This window comes from Dicentrarchus labrax, unplaced genomic scaffold, assembly GCF_905237075.1.
Source record: "Dicentrarchus labrax unplaced genomic scaffold, dlabrax2021, whole genome shotgun sequence".
Classification (NCBI taxonomy): Eukaryota; Metazoa; Chordata; class Actinopteri; family Moronidae; genus Dicentrarchus; species Dicentrarchus labrax.
In genome coordinates this window covers 12,909,408-12,926,197 of record NW_026136709.1, presented here as the reverse complement: position 1 = coordinate 12,926,197, position 16,790 = coordinate 12,909,408, and the positions used below count along the sequence as shown (strand labels likewise).

Genomic DNA, 16,790 nt, shown 5'->3' with positions numbered 1-16,790 from the left:
TTACACGCTGGACCGTCTTAGCTGTGACCACCTCATAAAATCAGGCTCATAAATATTTTTCATGTGTTATTTAAACTAACCCAGCGTTCTATGACTTGGAGTAGTTTGATATATGTTAATTATGCATGGAGGGCTCCTGGAGACATATAGGGAATAGGGATACAACTATTACAAATATTGGGCTGAGCATTGGCTTGGCTTCAGGAGCCTCAAGAATGTAGGATGCACGTTATACATTGTCTCAGATAAGATGAAAAATATTGAATTAATAGAAATACAACCACACAATATATGGTCTCTGCATTATTTTTAAAAGTCACACGTAAAAAGAATTTCATAGCAGCTATTGTACAGATTTAAAGGATGTGATTAGCATTTGGGTATGTGATGTTTGGTCTAAACTTGCACCAGCTCTAGTTTCTATTTGCTTCCTGGTAGGATTAGTGGCTGATGCCTGTGACAACAGTGTCAGTCTCTGGACACTGGGGGCACATAGTAATGTTATTCCAGAAATATTAACACACAGTGGAAAGTATTTAAAGAAAATATGGCCTTAAAAAAAAGTTCAATCAGGCCTTGGAAATTTTGTCCGCAGAGAAAAAGGATTTAAATGTCAGTGTTAAATTGTATTTTGCACCTACTGTAGCTGATTAAACAAAATCAATGTGCAACGTGTAACAGTTCACAAATCAGTTTTATTAATTTAAACACAATCAAATAATAATGTCAAAAACATCTGTACACATATTTTGCAGACACAACAATCTTTTGCGTTTCACAATGAGGCCCATGTAGTGTAAAGTATTTCCAGTTTGCATTTATGATTGCAACATAATAAAAAAAAAAGCGTGCTGTATGAATCTATAAAACATTTCCTCTATTTACCTACCATTACCTTGATCTAGCAGCAATATGTAGATACCCCAAGAGCGTGGGGGAAGAAGTTGTTTTGAGAAGATGGGGGTTGGAGGGAGGTGTGTGTGTGTGGAGGGGGGGTCGGGACGGGGCGGGGTATCCAAATTGAAATGTAAAGGCCAACAGTGATCATGTGCAAAGGAGGGAAAAATCAGAGACGCAACGAATCAGTCTCTGTTTAAGAAATTCACAGTCGATAGCACATGTCCTGTATGTTCACAAACCCCTCGAAGTTAGTGGCTTTTTCTTTAAACGTTAATTATGGTTTCCCCATCCACAGATGTAGAAGCATTATGAAAAGGGCTTCACGTGTTTCAACAATTTCCAAAGAGGGACACAGAATGTATTTTCAAAGTTGAAATAAAAACACTACATCATACAAAATTACGCTTGCTGTACAAGAGTTGTTATAGCGCTTGTATAAAAGATAATAAAACCTATTCAAGCCTGCTTCTTTTTTTTTTTTTAAATCTCAGATTTATTCAAATTTGTTTCATAAAATGGCTCTCAGGAGTTCGCTCACTTCCATGCCATATCCGAAAACCCTCATCAGGATTAAGTTTGCTTCCAAATATATGGGGTCAGGGCTGCAAGCTGGTGAAATGCTGTAAGGACACAAGTTGTGAGCTACCTTTCTGAATAACTAAAAAAAACAAAAACAACAAATGCCTCTTTCCCTTTAAAATCTAAAAAGGACTTGCAGTAGAGGAGACCTGTTATGCTGTATAAAGATGTGACTGAAGTTTCCTGTAAGGACGAGAAACATCACAGAATCAAATGAAAGGTCATTGACACTTGACATCCATGCTTTTGGTCTTGACAAAACGATTTATCACAAAATCCCATTATCTACATATTTGTTTACTGAACAAAACTTGAACACATCAACACTTTGAGGCGCCGCACAAGCTTATGTGCGATGGGATGCCTTTTATTATTATTTTTTTTACTTCAATGAAAAAGCATTGCCACCTTTCAAGAGCACGTACCTAAATGAATATAGGAAGGAATAGTCCAGTGATTACAAACTTACACACACAAAAAAAGATCCTCTATACACGATTGTCTCAGCATTGTAAATAAAGTTTTTTGTTTATTTTCTTAAATTATTAGAAAACCCCATTTTCTTGTTTCTTCCATAAACGTCTTCCTCTCGCTGTGGTGGAAATCAATAGTACTTTGTAAAAGGCACGAGTCTTTTGTCATTGAGGTACCTTCTCAGTGGCACGGTGCCACTCACAAAGTCTCCGTCCATAAATAAGAAGCACAGGACTCCCAGGCCGACAGTTAACAGAGGAGCAGTCGCTTTGTCTGTCCGTCCCATGATGGGGGAGAGACTAAAAAGTAGGTAGACGGATAAAGAACAGACAGAGACGGGAGGTGAAGAGCAAAGGGAAGAGCTAGAGGGACGGAGAAATGTCACCACCAGTAGTCGTGGGCCTGTAGGTTAACTGTAGCCGAGTTCTGTGGCGAGGTGAGGCGAGGCAGGCGAGGCCATCAGTAGCTCTGCTCCCCTCACAGGTGTGAACCCTGACAGAGTCCCGGCAACAAACAGGGGGCCGTAAAACACTTTGACAGCTTCAGAAAGCAGCCAATTCACAGTAACCAGGGCAAGCAGCTGCAGCGCCATAAATTCACCTCTCTCCTTCGCTTCCAAAAAAAAAAAAAAAAACAACACAAAAAAAAAGTTTAGGGTTAAGACGAAGTGTGACCGTATGTCAGCACATTAACCGTGTGCTCAGCCTTTTTTTTCCATTCTCCTCTTCCTTTCTTCCTGTGTAGTGGAAGACAGACGCCAGGCAGCGCAGGGGGGCCTTTTCTGAGCTGCAGGGTCTGCGGCAAGCGTGGGACGGGGCTGGAGGGTGAAGGTGAAAGGTTGCAGGGTGTGCCGAGGCAGAGCTGGGCGTACGATCGTGGTGTAGTGCTACAAGTACTCCAGGTCTAGAGCGTGGTGGAGGGCCATGAGGTCTGAATGGCTGGAGATCCTCCAGAAGGGCATGTTGTGCTGGGGGAGGAATAAAAACATGTAAAGCTTAGTTTAAAAACATTGAAAGAATTATAGATTCTATACATTTTAAGGGCAGAAACAATTAGTCAATAATCCTTTCAGTCATTTATTTTTATTTTTTTATGATTGTAAATTGAACATCTTTGAATTTTGGACTGATGGTCAGACACAAGCAATTTAAACCTGACCTTGGGAAACTGTAATAGGCATTTCTACTATTTTCTGTGGTTTTAATGGCTTAATGACCATCAAAACATTTACAAATTAATCAATATTAAAAAATAATTTAATTGCTTGCAGCAAATCTTAGCATGTGTAAGACGTGATTTTATTCTTTACACTGCAAGCTAATACATTCAATGGATAGAGTGAGTCTGGTCCATTCACCAGGAAAAACAATCATATCAATAACACACGCCGGCTGCTCCTCTTGCTCCCCTGTGCATACGTCTGTGCAGCCAAATACTACATTTGTTCCTCTAACTAATTTCTCTTCTGCATCAAAGTGTAGTTTTATACCACCAAACTAATCCAGTAGCTGTCTTCAACCTCAACAGAAATGAACTCCCCACAGTGTCTTTTGAATGAACCTCCTGCCTGCCAGTGTGCGTTTAGGACAGTGCAAATGAGCTGTTGTTCCCAAGCAGAGGACGGAGGGAGAAACCTGAGTCGCAGAGAATGAAAGGAGCTTGTCAGGTAGAGTCCTCAGCTCCTCAGTGTGTGGAGCCCATTACCCTCCCCTTATCAAAGGTATGGCCTCTCCCAGGCATATGTTCCGCTTAGGAGAGCCTGCACTGACCCTTAAAAAGCTCCTTGCTTTTTGTTTTGTAAATTGTCTTTGCTTTTAAGTTTAAAAGCTGGAGATGTTATCTCTGCCGTCCTTCCCAGGCAATGGTAATAACTGAAGGCAGAATTGTTTCAGGGATTGTGGATTTTCTTTTCGATGAAGGAATGAGGGCATAGAGAACTTAAAGACATTTGCTTTTGTAGTTCCACACAGTGTCACGTCTGATATGTGCCTCCTGACGGGTGAAATTGTTGTGTTATTTCACGTCCTCTCTGATGTTGACACAGAAACCTTTTACCGCATGGCGTGTCGTGGGACTCGCACCACTCAGACAGGGGAAAAAACGCCTTATCCTTCCATCAATGTCACACTCCAACAACTCAAGACTGAGTAAAAATATTTGCATCTTTTTCCACAATCATCCCTCGAGACCATATTCCCAGGGTGTGTTCACTTTTCAAAATACAGAGCTATTGCTTTACACTCTTATCCAGGGTAAAGGTTGCTACTTCGTTCTAATCGCTGCCTAATCACTCTTCATCTGTCCTCACACTTCTACTCATTGTTTACTGAGAAACAGGTGAAAAGGGAGCTGGAGGCTTTTCAAAGGGAAACTCCGCGTCTTCACCCTGACACCGCGGCTCACCGAAACTGTCAGTGAAATATGCTCCTCGGCCGCTGATTAATTTGCTAATGAATATGTTTGCCGTGTGGCTTGCATGCGGCATTTGGTTTACATCCAAACTTGGCAGAAACGCTGAATAAACAAATTGTGCAGCAAGAGCCAACAGGTAACATAAAAAGGGCAATGTCAGATTCGTCAGAACAGATACCGTCATGTTTCCTGAGAGAGCACGGGAGATGTCGGCTTTGAGCCTTTCTTGATCTGTGCCGTGCTAACAGGCTTGTCATTGCAGTAGATATTTTAATTTCACCAACAATGATTTAAGTTTCCTTTATGCGTGCTCTATTTACGATGTGCCTTCAACATGCCTGAAAGGGCTTGCCTAGCATTACACATACAGCATTCACGCTGCTCAGGGCACCGAGCAGGAATATATAATTATGCCATCTCTCCCCTCCTCTGCTCTGTAAACCTGAGATGGCGGAGGAAGAGCGCTGATTACACACTACAGACTTTCTCTCTTGTACTCGGATGCCGTTTAAGAGGATAAGCGAATGAAAGTAAAGTAAGACTGTTGAGAGCTGGAGTGCTGATTTCTTTCTTTGAAAGGTATGGCAGGTATGTTTTGTGCTCTGTAAGCATTCATACTGAACTCCTGACCTCACAGAAAGTAATCCAAACAGAATCTTTCCGCATAGCTCCGTATATTTCTGATAAATGTTTTCACCAGATGACTCAATGTGTTCATAGTAAGTGGTATCTATTGTTCCGAGACTTCTTACCTTTTTTGAGCCTTGCTCCTCTTCCACACCATCTCCAACAACAATGTAAACAACTTTCCTCCCGAACCTTTGAATTACTCTCTCGAAGCAGCTCTCCTTCCCTGTGGAGGAGTTGACAGCAGGATGTTAGTGGACCGTTGTATGCATGCAAAAAGATACACAGGCACATACACACTTTCAGGAAACCCACACTAGACACAATCACGTTGATTCCAAGTAATAGGGTGACAAGAGCCTCTTTAAAAACACCACACGTACAAAATAGGGCAGAGTGCAAGCACTTTGAGCTCGGCAAGGAGATGTGATAAGATCAGCCCTCAGATAAAGACAATCTGAAAAGCATTAATTCTGCCCTTCTCCTCCTTAAACATGGGACAAATGGACTTAAATCAGCTAAATCACTCTTGCATGCTACAGGGTCTGGTTAGGAGGACCAGTGCGCTTAACAGTCCAGGAACCCTGAGCAACTCTCGGCTCCAACTTTGCACAGATGGGTCTGAAAATGGTACGGGAGTGAAGCTTGATGTTTATTTTGCATTTGAAACATTGAAGAAGAGGAAGGACTGGAGGAAAAGGTGGGGGGAGATGGGAGTAGGAGGAGGAGGGGTGCTGTTGCTGTGGAATGACATAAATGTGCAGAAGTGGTTTCATATGCAGAGACTGAACAGGAGAGGCCTGGGGAGGCCCAGCACAGGCCCAGCTCCAGGAAAATAATCCCAGGCTGATTAGGCCTATTCCTTCATAGAAGAACATCAACCCTCTCCGATGACTGAATCTCCCACCCCATCCACGCCTCTGTCCCGTCACTTAGGTAGCATGTGTGTCTTGACTTTTTACACTCACCAAGCTAGAATAACAAGCATTCATGTCCCAAAGTGATAGAATGATAACAGCGCAGAAAACACAAGAGGATTCAAATCACACATTTCAGACGCACTATTTACCTATTTTGGTTGCACTATAAATATTCTCAATAGGAAAGACTATTCCCAAGCCGTAGAGCAGGACCTTAGCCAGGGCAGGGATGAGCTGCGTGGTGGTCACCAGGATATTCACACAGTTTGACCTGCAGCAGAGAGACAGAGGAGGAGAGCAAAGGGATGACATCATTCTAAATCACTCTTAGGGAGGACAAAAGAAAACACAGTGTGCAGAAAATAAAGACACTGCAATGTATCAGTTGTTTAAAACATGTCCTGCAATGAGGGATTGAATCTCAGTTCCTTTTTAAAGTCAGATCTCTTAGCACACTTATCTTTCAAAATCAGAAGAAAAAGCCTGTCCAAAAGACAAATTGGTGCATTGGTGTTTTCTTTAATAGCTTGGGAGTATGGAGTTGACTTATTTACACCACATGCAAGTTTATATATGTGCGGTATGGGACTGGGTACAATTTTCCTCACTGGAGTCCTACCTTGAGTGGATTAATGTTAGTGCTTTCAGTGCCAGTGTTAACCAGGAGTCCGTCAAGGCTTCAATTTCTGCTCGCAATTGCAACCAGGCTTCCCTTTTGGCTGGGCCCAGCAGACCTGAAACGCAGGGTAACATTGTTTGGGTTGGACAAGCCCTCCGAATACCACTGAAATTTTCAAAATTTACCCTGACCAAGTGGTGTGGCATGTGTGCTTTTACAACACACACGTGAACACGCGCAGACACTCACGCAAACGCCCACATAATGGGGGCACGTACATCTGCAAACTCATTTCTACTCAATGGATCTGTACAGAGCAGCGCTGCTTGTTGGGGATTACCTCCGACGTTATTTTTGTAGGTGGTGTAGATTTCTTTTACTCGTCTGTAGCGGAAGGCCAGTTTTCTCATCCAATCCACGCCTCCCCGCACGCCTGTGGCCAGACATAGATTGGCACTGGTCGCCGCTGCGTGGAAACCGTCAGCGCCGAAGTTATACGTACTGAGATAAAGACAAAGAAGGTATCTGTCAGCACAGGCTGCGCCAAACATTGCTGCTAGCAAATAACACAGTTTATTTTGACTATTCAATCAAGAATGAAAGTGTACCAGGGTTGTACCTCAGATCCTGCCCGTTGTCATCGGAGGATACATCGTCAATATGAACCTGGTCACATTCCTGGAATACACAAAACATATTATTTAATTAATGACAGATTCACACACTCTAAAAGAACTGTACTTTTTGAATTAAGAGAGGTTTCTTTCTTGGGAAAGGACACTCCACACATGTTCCAGGTCCATTTTTTCACTAGAAACAACATATTTATTCAGGAATTTGTGCTTTGGCTGGACACCTCAGTCTTAATCCCCTTCGCCTTGACTTTCTCTTTATATCCTTTTGAATCAGTTCTCCACATTTTTCTTCCCTTGTGCCTTCACCAGCTCTGTCCAAACAAAAACTAACCTCATCATCAGTCAGAATGGCTTGCTACCACTAGAGGGGTCTAAAGATATGCACATCCACAGACATAACTAATTAAGTCCCAATCCAACTCTAAACACTCCAGGTTGGCATTTGAACAGCTATGTCTGCGAGTACTGATATATATACATACAGTAGAAGGATGTATGTGTGTATGTGTGGCTGAATGTATAAAGAGCCTTGGCACTAATGGTCTGTGCATGTGTATGTGTCTGTGTATGCATCTCTAAACATATGTGCACACTCCTCTTCCCCTGTGGGGGTGCCTGGCTCTTCTTGGAAAGGTAGAGGGATTCTGCAGCTCTCTACTGATTCCACCGGTACACAGTAACACAATCCAGACTTTCTGGTAAATGTAACCTACTAGAAAAATTGAACCTGATGCTAACCGCCAATGAAATTATGACCTCTGATTGCTGCTGCGCCACACACCAACACAGCCCCGGGGCCAGTCGGCCAGGCAGCCGGCAAAAGAGCGCAGGAGAAAGCAGACTGAAAATCTGTTATTAGTTTTCCATTTATAGGAGAGCTCTAGTGCCTCCCCTTCCCCCCTCGCTCTGCCTCCACAGCCAGCTTGAAATGTGAGGGAGTCCTGCCTTGGCATTCAGATCAACACATTTCACATGGGGCATAGCAGAGAGAGACTGTCTAAGATTCTTTTTGCTAAAACACGGGGTGGCTAGCAATTTAGCCAACAACAAGGTTGAGCAATCGCCTCGATAGGAGCAACAGATTTTGAAATGAATGTGACGTCAAACTCTCAATTTGTTTCAGTCAGCCCTAATCTAGAATGAAAAACAGCAAGCGCATTTGATATCTCTATGAAGTCGTTTAAAGAATTTCTCTGGAAAGCTATAGGTTTTAAATTGGTTGCGTAACTGCCAAAAAGGTTAGTCTCACCTGTTTAAAGTTATGTGAGAAATAATAATTTCTCATGGAAATTGAAACTTGAGGAAGAGAATTCCTCCGGTCTCAAGTACGAAAAATCCCTCCCGATTTTTTAAGCTTTTTAATTAAGTTTCATCCGGCTGTTAAGACACCAAAACACAGAAAGGACTTCCTTGTTTTAAGTCAATCTAACTGAGGCCAAATGCTGACGTTATTGCATTCCTCTCTAATGCTAGAGCAGGGTAAGGGTAAGGGCTTTGGACTGTAAACCTTTTTTATTTTACTGGTTCCCCTCTGAACAAATTTTTCATCTCCCTGGATTTGTGGGGAGAGGGAGGGGAGAGCGACGTGAGGAGAAACTCAAACCAGCTGTTCTTTAACAGAATTAAAATCTTGACCCCCAACCCCTGCTCTAATGCAGCCATTCTCTCGCCAAGCCTCTCCCAGCAAGCCCCGAGATCCAAAGAGGAAAAGACTTTGACCCTGTGACCCCTCTCCCCTCCTCTCCGGGGCTCCCGCACCCCGATAAGGGGGTGGAAGGGTAGAGAGGTGGAGATGGAGGAGAGCAGCGGGTAAAGGCTGGGGGAGAGAGTCCAAAGTGACCTCACATGGAGCCAGCTCTGAGCCCCGCGTTCCAGAAGATGGACTGCCAATTGGAGATGGGGTGCAGGCGGGGGCTCTTAGCTCTGTTGGCTTAATCTGTTTCCAGACACTCACCAGCAGATCTTTAGTAGTTGAAGAAAGCAGCAATTTGTCCCAGCATGAAGACCTTCTGCCAAAAAACTTGAGGATAATTTATGTTCACAAATTATCCCACAAAACTTTTTCTCAGAACAGAACCCAAGCCAGAGGTATTGGTGAGCTTAATTCTTTAAGTAGTAGAGGCATGTCTGTTTGTTTAGGAAAACAAAAACAGCACCCTGGGTTAAGCACCTCATAAAGCCTCCTTTCAAAGACCTCCCATTCTGGTGCAAGTGACTGGAATGCTTCTATTATCCAGTAATTACCTGCTGATAAATTGGACACAATCAGCTGACTGCCAAAGCTCCTACACCTCTTTCACTTTGGTGCAGCACCATTCATTTCCACTCGTTTGGTATATCATTGCCCAATTGTATGCTGTCTCCTGGATGACAATAGTTCCTAATGTTTGTTCTTCCCCTGTAATGTGTTTCTTTCAGAGTCTGACAGCCAGCGTAGATGAAAACAGCTATTTCAGAACAATATTACTCAACACGTGAATTATGGGCCTATTTTAGGTGCCAGAGCCAAAACTCCAACATGACCCGAAACACATAAATATGTCTCAGTAATTAGGCCTAAATGTAGTCATTATAAGTGCTGCCTGATTATGAATGATTTTTCATGGACATGTCCAAATCCTCAAAGCTAATAAACACATCAAACCTCCAAAGTGTTAAAATTCAACTGGCCAACATAAATACAGGTGCTTGGGTTTTACAGTTTGAATGCCTGTACCCCTTCCATTTCATTGTTTCTGCATGTTTACATAGTTTTTTAATTTTGTAGATATTATGACGCTTAATTAACAGCCAAACTGGTCTCGAGACCTCCACAGAGATTGTGTGTGTGTGTGTGTGTGTGTGTGTGTGTGTGTGTGTGTGTGTGTGTGTGTGTGTGTGTGCTGTGAATGAAAAGGGAGGTGGGTTGTTGGCAGAATGCGCAGACTCCAACAATTACTGTTCGCAGCTGGGGCTGGCATAAACCTCTGCACTGGCTTCCTGGGAGGACTGGGAAAGCTAATAGAGGAGGTGGCTCTGGGTAATGTTGTACAGTAACCCTTACACATACTCATTAGGAGCCACTTCTGAAGGCCTCGTAAACACCACAGAGCCATGGATGGTGCAGGTTCAAGTCAGTTAAGTACAGTCGTATAGTCAAAGTGGGGAGGATGGAAAGAAACACTATTGAGCAGTGAATTTTACTAACTGACTGATGGACTCCAGTGGCATTCCAGCATTGTTTGATGGACAGATTATAAAATGGCAAATAAATAGTACAGATCTGAAAAATGCATGTATATATATACAGAAAGTATACAGAAAGCAAAGAAGAGAAAATAAAAAATTACCTCTTTTTGTTTAATTACCGTCACCTTGTCATAAAGGAGCTCATTCATATACATGCAGGACTTAATAATGGGATTTATAAGCACTTAAAGTTACTTTCACTGACTCACACGCTACTATTATTTTGTTTGTATAACTCTAATAAAAGAATGACAAGGCTTCAAGATGGTGGCACATTGAGGGGCAGTTTGAGAATTTCTTAGAACGTTTTGAACATCTCTTTTCCATCGAATCCCCCCATTCTCCCCTCACCAAGCAAACAGTGGTCTCTCTAAAACCTACAATCATCACTAACTCACACCAGATGTTCCTACTGTACTCAGGAGTGAAGACCCTCCACCAGAAGCCATCGCAATTACTCCTTATACAAACACTATGTATTTCTGTAAAATTCATCAGCATTCAACATTCTTTTCTTATATTGGAGTTCTTTCAGCTATAGAACAGTCTTTATCTGTATACAGGGAAAGACAAAAAGGCCAAAAAATGCACAACAATTGAAGACAGGATGCTTCTGCCTCAGGATGCTTCCATCTCTACATCATTCACTCTCTCTTCCTCTCCCTGTGTCTTTGTCTTTCCACTAGTCTGCTGAAAACTCTTCACCGTGGAAGAAGTTATCAGAGCCCTCTTTGTTCCCTAGGCATCTGTCATTAAGCAATCAGCAATGACGGCCTGAGTCTTCCTGTAGCCCTGGAAAGAGCTCAGAGTGGTGACTGCAACAGTCAGAGGCAGGGAGAAGAAAGACAGGGCAAGTCAGAAACACATGTTACCAAAACAAAGAAAGGACCATACTATCTAAACTAATAATTACACCTGACTTTCCCATGAAGGTCTAGATCAACGCCATAAAGACAGTGTCAACTTTACAAGCTGCACCACTTGCTCCTCCTCTCTCTCTCTCTCTCTCTCTCATCTTCTGTCTCAGGTGAGCTGCTGGGGTGGGGGTGGGTGGTCAAAACCACAGTGTGAGCGATAACAGCCGTCATCACAGCATTCCTTGTGACCCTACAGGCTAATGCCATGTGAAAAAGGCTCATCCATGGTTCGCAGGTTCTCAATACCGCCACTCCACCGGCAGTGGCTGTCATCCCCCCTGCGGTCTGTGACCCCCAGCAACTTCCTTCTCCGTTCCCACCACAGGCACCCCTGTCTGGGTGGAAAGAAGGAGGGTGCATTGGGGTGGGGGGGTGGGCTGTGATTACCTGGGGGTCAAACACAGGATGTGGGTAACAAAGGGAGAGTTCTTCGAACCCACTTCATTCCAATCCACAATCTGTGCTTGAACAGCCACGGAATTCAAACAGCGGCGCCAAACAAAGCACAGGTATAGAGAAGTCAATGCTGGTTTTACAAAAATTCACACGATCAGGAGAAGGGATCCAGAGGGAGCACAAGTATGCTCTGCTCAGAAACAGACTGACTTTTAACAAAGTTGTCTGTTAAGAGCTGTTGTAATGACTGGAAAAGTTGGAAAAGAAAGAAACACCCCACTGGTAGGCAGTGAAAAGTATAAATTAGTTATGTGTGATGGATGAGCTGCTTCTCATTATTTCCTATTTTTGGCGTTGGAAGTCCAAACCAGACCTCAAGGAGAGCAACATTAAATGCAATATCAAATCTCAGTCATTTCAGCATTTTCCCTCCGCAACAAATGTATCCATAGAGAAACAGTTTATTCATGCCAAGTGGACTTTTGTTTGGACAAATCTGTGCATGTTTCTGCCCTCTTCCTCCACAGAGCATGTTGGGCAGGTGCTGTGTCTCCTTCTTTAATTCAGGACAAGAAATCTATTCTTAAATATCATAATTTGTCACCAGACAGTAATGTTATATTTTCCATGCTCCCTCAACCCCTATTGGTGCAGGAATCGGCTGTGTTAGGATAGTGGGTAGGTGGTGGGGGTGGGGTGAGGCTCTGTGGAGCGAAGATTGACAGGGTGGCTTTGAAACCTCCACTTTCTCTCTGTAGTCTTTCCAAAACACATCGGTGGCCCCGCCTTGAGATGTGATGGAGTTATGTCGAGGAGCATGACAGAACTGCTGCATCAGTGGCCAGGCGAATGATGAAATACCCACATCAGTGTGTGCAGACCAAAAGAAGCCCATCTGAGAAAATATACTATAAATGAAAATTGCCTTATTTAGTTCACTGTTGTAATTCGGTTTCAGCAGCACACTGTTTATTGAAAAATTGAAAAAAAGAACTCATCCTTAATGGTTTCGTAGTTCTCACTGGTGCAGATCGTGATGAGTTGTATGTTAGTCTGATTGAAATATAAATAAAAATCTGTGCCACAAAGCTACAGTGTTAATTGGTAACCGTTGTAACTGAATGACTGACTTTCATGATTCAAGGAAATACTGGGAATAAAACCACAAAAATACACTATCAAGGAAAACACCATAAAGCTACCAATCATATGGAATGGCAAGTACAGGATCTGACTGTACAGTGGGACATAAAACCAACAGAATAGCTCCATGCTAAGAGGCTCTGGAGGGCCATTTCAGCCACTAGGAAAAGGTAACCATGCGTTTCACAGCATCTCTCATTAACAGGCAGCCCTTGGGTGAGAGTGACAGAGGAGGTTTCAACCCTGCGACTGCAGGCTGGGAGCTATAAAAGGCAGTCAGCTCACAGTGTCACAGGGTTGCTCCACAGGTATGTGTGTGAGTATGAGAGTCTGTGGGTAGTGTTCATACAGTACATATATGTCAGTGTGTGTGTTAAGACTTAGCTGCACAACAAGTTTAGAGTGCATGTGCATGCACGTGTGCTTTGCACACAGCATGGAGGCATCAGTGGACTAATTTAAAATGCTCCCACCTTTAGAGACCTCTCCCCCTCTTTCTCCCTGTGAGTGGTTTGCCCCCATGCCCTTTATCCTCCAGACAGGGAGGGTTGTTTTCTCACCCAGGGAAGGGGGAGACGGCAGCCCCTGTACCCCACTGAGACGGGAACATGGGGAGCTCGGCCAGCAAGAGAGAGGGGCCCCTGGTTCCCACATACCGCTCAGAGTTAGCGTTTGGGCTGCTGCAGCAAACCTACAGTAAACTCACACCCTGAGTCACAGCAGAGCTGTCAGTCTTCCCAGTGAGCTCAACCTCAGTGGGCTTCATTAAACACATCACTTCAGACCATCAATTAACTCCACATTGAACCCCACACCACAAAACTGGCATCAAAATGGTATCTGGTGAAGCAAATTTACTATTTCAGAAATAAGATGTGAACAACAAATCTTCTTGTAAAAGCATATTATTTTGAAAAATATTAAAAGGTTATTAATCACTTTGACAGTGATAAGAAATATATTTTCTTCTAAGAATACAATGAAAAAAATCTAATCAAATTATTGATATTACCTTTCCATTAGGATGTTGCTGTTAATTAAGATTTTTTTTTTTTAATTTGGTATCAAGTTTTGTTTTTGATATAGCATTGATTATATGTTTATCTCTGTAGCTATTGAAATACAACTTCTTCTATAAGGAAAATTAATACAGCAGAGATCACATCAATAGGGATCATATTGCCTTGAATTACTTTCCTAATACTTCCCTCAGTGAGAGCATTTTTGATGATAAAAACACATTGTGCTGTTCATACAATACTACACAGCCGTCCTTTACAGAGCTGAGCAGCAAATGGTTTGTGCGGGACGATCGATAGAGAGGTTTGTGTATGTAGTTTGGGAAGGGAAGTCTTTTGGGGAGGTGCAGTATTTCTGGGACGCACCTTCAATACTATCTAACGGTGAATGAAAAAAGAGAGCGCTGATCCAGAAAAAGGTTAGAGGAGAAAGAGGGAGAGAGACGTAAGGGTGAAACTGATCCCTGTTGACCCCTTCGGCATGCCCTCTTTCTTTTTATGACTTTCCTCTGAATCGTCACTCACCAGCTCTATCAACACGGTCCAGCCTCCATTCACACACGCGCACACACACACACACACACACACACACACACACACACACACACACACACACACACACACACACACACGTCCACGTTATACAAAAGACTAGAGCATTTGCTCTAGCTTCTGCAGGCTGAGCACAATATTATGCTTAATTTTGATGTTTAGAAGCCTGCATTTATGTTTAAAACATTTTATTTGCCAAAAAACTAGCATTTTAATGCAAGAATAATAATGCATATAGTGTGAAGTAGTAAGGACGCTGAGTGCATATTTAATGTTCTTGTGCGGAGGCTGGTAGGACAACAGTGTTAAGACTTAGATGGACCACTCACACACACACACACACACACACACACACACACACACACACACACACACACACACACACACACACACCGTTAGGCCACTAATTCTGCACCTGTGTTTCTGCACAGCCTTTGGGGTTTCCCTTTATGGCTTAGACTAAATTAGATGGACCATATGCATTTCTGCACATGCTTAAATACATAACTGCTGCTGGCTGTGGTATTTATAGTTGTACTCTATTTAGCTCTATCTGAGATGGAGCACTGTAAATCAGCAGAGAGGAAACACAAATGGTTAGGCATTGCTGAGGACTGGCACTGCTCACTTTAAGAGGAGAGATCAATATGCCTTCAAGAGGATGTCACTCCTCTTCTGGTATGACTGTTAATGACAATACTTGCAGCTTCTGCAGAGTCTTTACATAGGTCATCCTAAAAAGCGTTCTTGCAGCCACCACAGATTGCTGTTTCAGTCATAACACTACTCTAGTTTTAGCTGTGAAAAACATTTGAAGCTTTAGAGTGTCAAAACAAAATCGAATAATTTTGTTACTGAGATAGAGCAGAAGAAAAATACGTGTTGCATTTGAAAATAATTTTATAAGCAGTCTGAGCTGCCAATTCATCTGTGAACAGTTTCATCACACATGAAAAGAAATCAAAACACAGGACAGATGTTGAGCAAAACCACATTTAAGCGTTGTCACAAACTGCCATTTTTTCAAATGATTGGGGCACATCTATTAAATAAAGTGCAGCTACAATGGATTCTACATGGCTGACGCATAAGGAAATATTTAACCAGCCAATTGCAGCCAATTAACTTTGATCACGATGACTGCGTTTGGAATCTCAGTCACTCGTCTGTCTGGGAGAGTATGAACATTTTCTTTCTCTGTCTCTCTCTCGTTTTCTCCTCCTTCTTGGGCTTGCTTCATGTAACACAGCCGAACATGGTGGTGAGTAATGAGACTTGGCAGACTGGCCGCAGATCTCTTCACACTTAAGTATCAAACAAAACATTTCCTCTACTGTGAGGTCAGCATAAAGCAGGACACTGAGGAAAAGAGCTGGGTCAGTGGGATCAGATTCACTGGGAGAAAGAGACTGAGAGGACGAGGCAGGGACAAAAATCGCAAAGATAAAAACTCAATAAATCGTAGACAGAGAATTGGATAAAGCTATAGCTGAGGGAAATAATATTGAGATAATTGCTTTGTTTATTGCTAAATGTGATGAGCACTGATAGTTAGCTGGCTTAACATCTGGATCAGGGTAGAGGGTGTGCCTCATGTCTGTGAATGTGTGTATATGTATGAACAAATGTGGCACACACTTTTCTGTACATATAGTCTGACCCTCTGGTTGTTCACCTCTCCCCAGAGTGAAGTAGACACTCAGACACCCCAGCGCACACACACTCACATACACACCCTTGATCCCTCTACTCCTTTGCCCCAGGGGCAAATTTTACACTAGCTGTACATGAATCAGGCGGGCAAAGAGGCGTGGGAGGGGAGGCGGTGGGGGATTTCATGCTGTGACGGAGGGGTCTGTGGTGTAGGTGGACAGCGACACCAAGCACACAGCATGACCCTCAGACAGACAGAGCGGCCACAGAAACACTAGAGCCTGACAAATTGAGCTGGCCGCTATGGGAGTGGGAAGGAGGTGGGGGGCAGGGCCGGTGACCCAGGAATGACGGAGACTGACAGCACATGTAAAATTCATGGTATCCCTTGAGCTCCGAGGTAATACTTCACCATTATGAGACTGATAACTGAGAAACCGGCCCCACGCTATGAAACAGTTGTTGACCACTAAAATCGTCACAAGTCGAACAGAAGGCATTTGTGCAGAACAGAAACATAGCAGAGGTAAAGAAAGCTTAGGGAAGAGAGAAAAACAAATAGACGTACCTCTAAGTCGTTAAAGAATAAGTGTGTGTCGGCCAAGTTGAAGATCATTTCTTCCATCCTCAGGCCTAGTGATACAGATGTTGGCGGATCCTGAAAAAATAGACAAAAAACAATTAAATCACATAAAAATCTTTCTTCTGAATATTGA

The 16,790-nt window shown here is 43.0% G+C and overlaps 1 protein-coding gene across 15 annotated transcripts in view; it reads right to left on the bottom strand.

Moving 5' to 3' along the window:
* Positions 1-675: 675 nt before the first annotated feature.
* eya1 (EYA transcriptional coactivator and phosphatase 1) overlaps positions 676-16,790 on the bottom strand; it is a 62,543-nt gene continuing 46,428 nt past the window's right edge. For all 15 annotated transcript variants that reach the window (XM_051410319.1, XM_051410318.1, XM_051410326.1 and 12 more), the window contains 7 exons: positions 16,643-16,732; positions 7,151-7,209; positions 6,872-7,032; positions 6,532-6,646; positions 6,062-6,183; positions 5,118-5,218; positions 676-2,920 (listed from right to left, as the gene is read on the bottom strand). In XM_051410319.1, the coding sequence (XP_051266279.1) occupies positions 2,840-2,920; positions 5,118-5,218; positions 6,062-6,183; positions 6,532-6,646; positions 6,872-7,032; positions 7,151-7,209; positions 16,643-16,732 (729 nt within the window). In that variant the 3' untranslated portion in view covers positions 676-2,839. The remainder of the gene's footprint in view (positions 2,921-5,117; positions 5,219-6,061; positions 6,184-6,531; positions 6,647-6,871; positions 7,033-7,150; positions 7,210-16,642; positions 16,733-16,790) is intronic.